The following is an 8,259-nucleotide window of genomic DNA, read 5'->3' as shown; positions in this document are numbered from 1 at the left end:
ATCGTGCTTGGTGCCCGGCCGAGTACACGTAGCCATGTAGTTGTTGGTGAAGACCTTCTTCAACTGCTCCCAAGATCCAATGGAATCTAGGGCGAGGCTCGTGAGCCAGTTCATTGCGGTTGGCGTGAACATGACGGGAAGATAGTTTGCCATGACACTGGTATCCCCCCCGACGGCGCGCATAGCGGTAACATAAGCTTGTAGCCACTATGTGGGGTTCATCCTCCCCTCGTAGGGCTCGACCCTGGTGATTTTGAAACCACGGGACCACTGGAGTGTTCGGAGTGCTCTCGTGAATGCTCAGGGCCCTTCGGGATCGTCACCGTCGGGATCTGCAGCATTGCCAGCGTTAAGTGGCTGGAGGGCTGCATCCGGATTACCGAACTCTTGCTTGTTTTCTTGACGCCGGTGTACTTCCTCTTCATGGCGAGAGAAATAGCGCCCGTCGATATGACGTCGTGCATCCCGGAGATTGTTGATGTGCGCTCGCACATCTTGGTCGACTTCTTGGTCGTGTTGGCAAGGGTAGTTGATATGGTTCCCCCTAGCCCCCCTGGTGGGGTTGTCCATCATCACGATGTTGATTGGTGAAACGGCTTCTGTTGGGGAGGCGATTGGATCTTGGCGCGGCGGATCGGCGATTCGAGCTTGTCGAGTAGGAAGGCCCGTGATCCTGGTGGATCTCGTTGACCTAGCAGTGCGCAGCTTTAAGCATTGTGGCGACCTCGATGACCTCTGGGCGTTTGCTCGAGCTGAGCGAGCTCATTAGCGGCCATGGCCAAGTTGGCGCTTGGAGTCTTGTAGACGTCGTGGCCATTGCACTGTAGGTCTTTATCTTGTGGGCTGGACCGCCCCTAGGAGCGCAGCCCATATAGCCTACCGTGGGTATTTGGGGTCGTACCCCCATAGTGCGGCTGTGACTAACACGTAGGTTGTGGGTTGGGAGCCTTAGTTTTCAATTCTACTAATGTATAGTACATTTTTAATGGCCTCGCTTGTTTAGTGTTTCTGGTCTCCCTGGTGGCCCACTAGCAAGAATGAAAACACTATTGTAACCTTTTAAAAAGTCTAAAACTTTCTGTATGCTAAAGGAAAAAAAAGGGGCTCAGTCCCGATCGTGGAAAAAAAGATAAGAATGGTAAAAGAAACAATGAAAAATGGCAGCAACATGTTGGGTCAAGCCGAGAAGGTGCAGAATATGGACCCAGCCCAGGCTAGCTCGACACTCGTGGTCCCCATATATACTTTGGTATGCGGAAGCTCTGCTGGGAGGCAAAAGGAAAAAGTCCACAATACCTTCCTCAACTTTTGCGAAAGTTTGTTTTTTCTCCTTGACCTCTAAAATTAAACCAGGCAAACCACCTCCCTGAACTTTTAAAACCATTCGTTTTACCTCCCTGAGCGGTTATAAGTGGTTTTCAAAGGCGGTTTTGTCTTTTTCTTTTTTATTTATTTCGGCTGAATTATTGAAAAATCATAGTAAATCATAGAAAATTCATAAAATAGAAAATTCAATTTTGTTGGACTTCAAATGAGTAGATCTACACATTGAACATATAATATGATATGCTTTATTACAAATTTTTTGTTATAGCTTTAGACATATGCTTTTGTATAATTAATTCGTAACTGCAGTTTCTATGGTTCAATTGTGGTGAAATTTTTATGGTGAGCTAATTATTGTATGCTTGAAATGTAATAAAAATTTCATACTCATTGGATCATGTATAACTTAGGTATAGATTTATTTAGGTGTTTCCTTGTGAAAAAGTATTTATAAATCTATAACTATGTTATACATGATCCAATGAGTATGAAATTATTACTACACTTCAAGCATACAATGATTAGCTGACCATAAAAATTTCACCACAATTGGACCATAGAAACTGCTGCTATGAATTAAATAAAAAAAGCATAGATCTAAAGCTATAGTAAAAAAATTTGCATTAAAGCATACCATATTATATGTTCATTGTATAGATCTACTTATGTGGAGTCCAACAAAATTAGACTTTTTATTTTATGATTTTTCTGTGATTTACTATGATTTTTCAAAGATTCAGCCAAAATAAATAGAAAAAAAAGACAAAACCGTCTTTGAAAACCGCTTATAACCGGTCCAGGAGGTAAAACAAACAGTTTTAAAAATTCAAGAAGGTGGTTTACCTAGTTTTAGAGTGCAGGGAGGAAAAACAGATTTTCGCAAAAGTTGAGAAAGGTAATATGGATTTTTTCCAAGGCAAAATGCAGAAATGAGCCAACACGTTTGGCTTGGGCCAAGAGCCCAAGACAAAGCAGAGCGGACTTTGGGCCGGGACCGTCTGGTCAACTGTACACCAACGATGAGGTGACAGGTGAGCGGGGATGGAGAGGGACGCGATGCGCGGCAGCGGCGCCGACCGCCGTGTGGAGGAGGAAGAGCGCGTCCCGCCAGCCGGCGGAGAGGATGGCCGAGCCGACGCCACCCTTTCCCACAACACGAGAAGGCGCTCTCGTGGACTCGAGGTACGGTCGATTTGCTCCCCAATCCCGACGTCACAGTCCAGAGTCCACAGCCTGTTATTCCGTTAGTTCCGATTGCAGCAGGAGCAGAGTAGCATTAGCCTGTCTTATTAGTTGAATATTTGATGCATTGCAATTTGCAACAGGAGTATCTGTAATCGAACTGTCCTACGAGGAACTAGCCTGTCTTTTGTGTATTTCTGATCCATTTTATTCATTAGAGATAATCCCCTTTTTGTTCCTCAGTCGCAGTTTTGTGTTCGACTTTTTACTTTCTTTCTTTTTTCCGCTCAGTTGCAATTTTGTGTATCAAACACTGTCCTTTTTCACTGACACTCTGACAATAGTTTGTTGGACCGAATTTACACGGCATCGAGCAATTAGGGAGGACACTAAAAAATGACAAATAAGAGAAAATGCTAGAGAGTCGATCATCGGTCAACAGACTAGGGTGGCCTGAAAATGAACCGAGAAAGACTCACATATTGGCTTCATCTACCAGAAATTGCCAGTGACAAGCAACCCAGACTTTTCCATGTTCCTTGTCTAGTGCTGTGTGGATGAATTCCTGCCCTTGTTTGTTACTCTACTGCACCATTCTACAATTGATTTTTCCACGAAACTTCAATGCAACTCTTCGAGTTCTGTCAACTTAATGCCTGTTGGCTTTTTCCATTCAAACATGGAATAAGTAGCTAGATATTCTCATCGTTGACGAAGACTTGTTGACCAAATTTTCCATTGCAGAGACCATCATGCACACATTCCCCCTCAAAGTCTTGGACATCATTGTCTTCTCTTTAAGTTCTCATCTTACCACGCTGTGTGATTTCTCCCCAAGACATATCTATACACAGGATAGGTGTCCACCATTCACGTCTGCAATTCAATCAAAGGTAGGTTCTTACCCCCATTAAGCCAAATCATTGCCTGTGATCCAAAGTTCATGTATCTAATATCTCATTATTACTGTTGTATGTTGAATATCCTGAACACGGAAGGGATATTTTTGCAGATGTTTCAATCCTAATGGCGGAGATTGTTGGTTCTACGGTTGTTCAGGAGTCAGTTAGCCAAATTGTATCTTGTCTGTTTCAAAAATATGAAGAGAAACAGAACTCAAATGCGTTCCAAAACCTTGAGAGGCTAGAGATGGCACACATCAGGCTGGAAGCTGCTCTTGAGACTTCTAATAAATGGCAGATCACTGATACATCCATGTTGCGTTGGCAGAAGAAGCTGAAGCGTGCTGCACAAGAGTGTGATGAGAAACTGCACAAACATAAGCAGAGAATCCTCGAAGAAGAACGTATGGAACAGGGGGTAAGGAATTCCTCCATTCCTAAACGGATTGGACATGCTACCAAGTCATTTGTTTTCTCCATCTTTAACTGCAACAATGATGAGTTGAACCCCTCTGTTGTTAAACGATTTGAGTGGTATGCAGATGGTGCTAGTGAATTCCTGAGATTCATAGAGCTTGGTGGCACACCACTTTGTCACGTCATGCCCTTTGGCGCCCTTATCAAGAATCTTTTGGCAGGTAAGGAACTTCACCATAAAATTGTTCGAGGAAGCCAACAGCCTTACAAGTGTCAACTATGGTTGATCCCCTTTAGTACTGCAGAGCAAGTAACAGAGGTTTCCCTAATATTTATAAAGAAAGATCGTACAACAGAGGGTAATATCTTCTTTAGTATGATAGTACAGCTTTCAGAGAGTACAGACATAGTTGGGATTGCAGTTAGGAGTTTGCAGTCGTTTGCCCCTCATGTCAAATTTATAGTTGAAAATATTACCAACGAACTTACTCAACTACCTACTCAAGACTTCTCATGGGTGCCATTTGCTTCTTCATACCACAGAGAACATTTCTACAATCTTCACAACTTTGCATCTCAATGGTTTCGCCCGAACCCGTCATGTTGCAAGCAGCGGCAACAGCATGAGGTTCCATATTTTAGCAACTTAAACGCAGGATTATCAGATGTTTTGCTAGAACCAGTAATTATATTTAATTTGCAGTGGCTGGTGTCACATTCAGTTTATAGCAAGCGAAAGACCTCACTGTCTGAAGGCACAATGTCTCTGCAAAATTCTCCATATCTAAAAGCTGGAATTGCTTTTGCACCCCATGGCTCTTCTGAAGACATGCTACCAGTGAATAAAAGTTCTGAAACAGTAGAGATAGATGGCGGTCAGCAACATGTCTTGCATACGGACATCTCCTTGGAGCAACTGGAAGAGATTATGCTAGCAAAGGCCGTAGATTACTTCTGCCACAACGGTGAAGCGTCCGTATACCAAATGATTTGGAGGTCTAAACATGGGGCTGCACGCATTCAAGTTGAGAAGCCAAGCATAAACAAACGAAGAACAAACATGAGAGCACAGAGAACTTTTGGGGGGCCTACAAATAGAAAGGTACTTCGAGGACAGGATCAGAAGATTGGGAACTTTTTAGGTGTGCTCACTCACTTCCTCGACTTATGGGGTGCCCATGTGCCCATCCGGCCGCAAAGTTCTCTCATGGACTGGATGCAAAAAGAAAAGGAAACTCAGTTAGCCGAAAGAAAAGCAAAACCTGTGAGAAACATATAAGCATAGATATCCTCGAGAGCTATTGTCTTAGTGTTAAATGCTACAAATGCAAAGGCAAGAGGAGAGAAGCTATGAATAACATAAAGATCTTTATTTCATATTCTAATAGTCCTTATTGTTTATGTCTTTGTAATGCAGTAGTGAAGTACGTATGTTCGACATCAGGAACTTATGCAACTGTGTCTTAGTTTAGTTGTCTCACTGTCTCGTATAAGTGATATTGTTTGTATCTCATCAGCTGAGATATGCTGGGAATTACTCAATTATAATAGAACCATAATGCAGTGAAAATAGTTAACTCTGTGCACTGTGCATTTGTCTTTCTTTATTGCTATGTCTGTGTTTCCTTTCCTTTTGTTTTTGTTATCTCATTTTTGTTTGTTGGCTGTGCATGCTGCAATTGTTATGCTTTGAGGCCCTCTTCCCCTTCTACCATAATAATGTATACTACACTGCATAAACAATTTTAGGAGACCAAAACTACCATCTCTAGAGTTCACTAGAGGCTTCACGCCCAACAACTGCCTTTGTATATCTATTTATAGAGGTGGATGGGTAAAGAAGAATGCCCCCAAAATCAGCCCATTTCCAGAGGTGGACTTCCTTACCCCACCGTCGCTTTAAATAGGAGAAAGTCCACAGCTAACCCATCCTAGTTGCATTAGAACCTAGGCTAGGCTCCACCAACGGCACCGCTACTCTCCTCTCTCTTCCTGTTCTATTTGCCTTGATCAACGCCCAGTTGTCACCGACCTCTGACACTCTCCCTCCTCACTCATTTCCCTCCTTCACCTTGCACGCCCCCTTCCCTTCTGTCTTAGTTGCTTGTCACATCTCCTCCGCCGACACAGCCCCCACCCCCAAATATCTCGTCCCGCCGGTTAAAATGATGAAGCTGCCAACCTCAATTGCACGTGACCTCCACAAGCTATTGACCAGGAATCCACAAGTGGTGGTGCATTGCTCCTGTTAGAGTGCACTACTTCCTGACCTGTGCCACCACCAAAGACAGATTCTAAAGAACTCTAAACCACATGCAGCTGTAAGGCATTGAGTCAGAGCCAATAGGTAGCAGCCGTGAGTTGCATCGCCCATGAAATCATCTAGGGTCCAACCGACGCCCACCTACGCCATTTGGGGGAAGGAAGCCTCAAAGTGGGTGGATCATCAAGAGGAGAATGAGGAGATCTAGAGGAGGAGATCAAGATCTTGTAACCCAGCATATGATAAGGCGAAGCACTCAAGTGAGCTAGAGAACGACAGAGGAAGCTGTGTGTGCAAAAGCCAAGGGGTAGGAGGGTAGTCCGACCAATAACATGATGGGGGTGGGAGAGCAACCGGAGAGAGCACAAGGTCGGGCCAAACGCAAACGGAAGCAGGCGTGCTTGTACGGACGCAACCCTCAACGATCGGAGCACCAGGGCTCGTAAAGGGCTTTTGCCCCGAGACCTACCCAGCTGATGCAGCAAGCTTGGAATGGCTTCCGCGATGGCAGGAGATGAAATAGCACCTCCACCTTCAAACCAAACAACCAAAAACAAGACGATCAGATCAAAGGCCAGGCATTAGTGGAGGTGGAGGTATGATAGAAGCACCATCGGTGCAGGTGGGACAAGGCCTGATTCACCGGGTCACTGCTTTTAGTTCCTCCCCACCGCTATATCTCATTGCTCCTCCTCTGCCGCATCATGGAGAAGACCCAGGGGGAGATGGAAAAGGCAGAGGATCATCTCTCTGGATCTCACGATAGGGAGCACTTCAGTGGAGGTGGTGGCAGTGGTCATGGGTGGGTGCTGGAGATCGAGAGGGTGGGGAGACTAAGTGTGAGATGAGGTGTCGGCGGTGTGCAGGAGATAAAGCAAGCTAGCTCTACGATTAAGGAATGCAGTTAGGGTTTTTAATGGGTTGGGTGGGTATTTTCACAGGCGTCCCATCTAGGACACCCATGTCTCCAAAGCTTATTATTGTAGTAGTGGCCAACCCCTATATCTTCTATTTAGCAAGTTTCTCGATGACATTTGTGGGCATTTAAGGTGTCCTTACCAATCTAGAACAGCCCCAAATGTGCCCCCTGACGTGCTCCTTCCCGAGAAGCATTTCTATGGCCAATCTGTTGAAACTGGCTAAGCCAATCGATCCTTGAGTTGTCCAAATGAATGATTATCGTGTGATGCAGGCATGCTAGCGCTTTTGATATGTTAGTACATTTGCATCGAAATGAATATTGTCGTGCGTCGTACACCAAGGATGTTGGACACTAGTTATTTGACCTAAAGGAAATGTGCCCGATGTTTTCGAAAAAAGAGGACATGTGCCCTATGCAGATCTAGTTTAGATACACATACGGATGTGTGCGTAGCCGGTATACCTGTCACTGGATAATCATACCCATTCCCTTCAACGCTAAATGGGTAGGGTATGGATAGAAAATCCTTTATCCATTAGGGTAACGGGTATACCCACTAGTAAAAGGGTATGGGGAGGGGATCGTCCGTTTGCCCAGTCTTACCCATCCCCAAATTTTTCTTCGCGAGAGTGAGGAAGAGATGTCGCCGACAGCTCAGTGCACGACAACGGCCATGGCTCCCAACCTCAGCAAGATGACGCCTGCTGGCCTCCTCAGCGATGAGGTGGCCCCGCCCTAGTGGAGAGCCTCAAGCCATCACGGGTCATGCTCAAGGGCAAGGATCGCCACAGACACCCTGGCGGCGTGCGACAGCTTCCTCGGCTTCGACGCGGCGGATGGTGCTCCACCGCTCCGACGAGCCCGACAGTTGCGGCCGTCCCTACTCCTGCTGCTCCCCCATCATCGAGGGCCCCTTCCGTGCCTGCCTCGAAGCTGAGAAAGGTAGATGAATACTTGGACCTGTACGTGGTTGATTGGGGTCAATGCACGTAAGCATACAGAGGAGCGTTAATCGATTAGTTTACTTATCCATTGACTTCCCGTTATCCAAATGGGTATGGGCAAATGAATATGGGTGTAACTAGGGAGGGTAAGAAAAGGGGGATCAGTCTGCTGGGTTTGGATTTGATCAAGCTTGGATTTATCCAAACCCTCCCAACGACAGGTGTATAATAGCAGGAGAGACGTAACATCATTTTTTTACTCTATAATATATATCCAGTAATACTCTAAACGTTTATGGAGTA

At 45.2% G+C, this 8,259-nt stretch overlaps 1 protein-coding gene across 3 annotated transcripts; it reads left to right on the top strand.

The window, feature by feature from the left end:
• The first annotated feature begins 2,368 nt into the window (after positions 1-2,368).
• Positions 2,369-5,387, top strand: LOC136550826 (uncharacterized). Of its 3 annotated transcripts, XM_066542418.1 has the most exons (4): positions 2,369-2,508; positions 3,253-3,401; positions 3,507-4,455; positions 4,531-5,387. In XM_066542418.1, the coding sequence occupies exons 3-4, from the start codon at positions 3,535-3,537 to the stop codon at positions 5,104-5,106; spliced, it is 1,497 nt and encodes a 498-aa protein (XP_066398515.1). In that variant the 5' UTR covers positions 2,369-2,508; positions 3,253-3,401; positions 3,507-3,534; the 3' UTR covers positions 5,107-5,387. The 3 variants fall into 3 exon arrangements, with proteins under 3 accessions (XP_066398515.1, XP_066398514.1, XP_066398513.1); XM_066542417.1 differs by having other exon boundaries at positions 3,521-5,387; XM_066542416.1 differs by having other exon boundaries at positions 3,507-5,387.
• The last annotated feature ends 2,872 nt before the right edge of the window (positions 5,388-8,259 follow it).

This window comes from Miscanthus floridulus, chromosome 4 (assembly GCF_019320115.1).
Source record: "Miscanthus floridulus cultivar M001 chromosome 4, ASM1932011v1, whole genome shotgun sequence".
In the NCBI taxonomy this organism is placed as follows: domain Eukaryota; kingdom Viridiplantae; phylum Streptophyta; class Magnoliopsida; order Poales; family Poaceae; genus Miscanthus; species Miscanthus floridulus.
The sequence above is the reverse complement of the archived record's forward strand: the minus strand, read 5'-3'. Positions and strand labels throughout refer to the sequence as shown.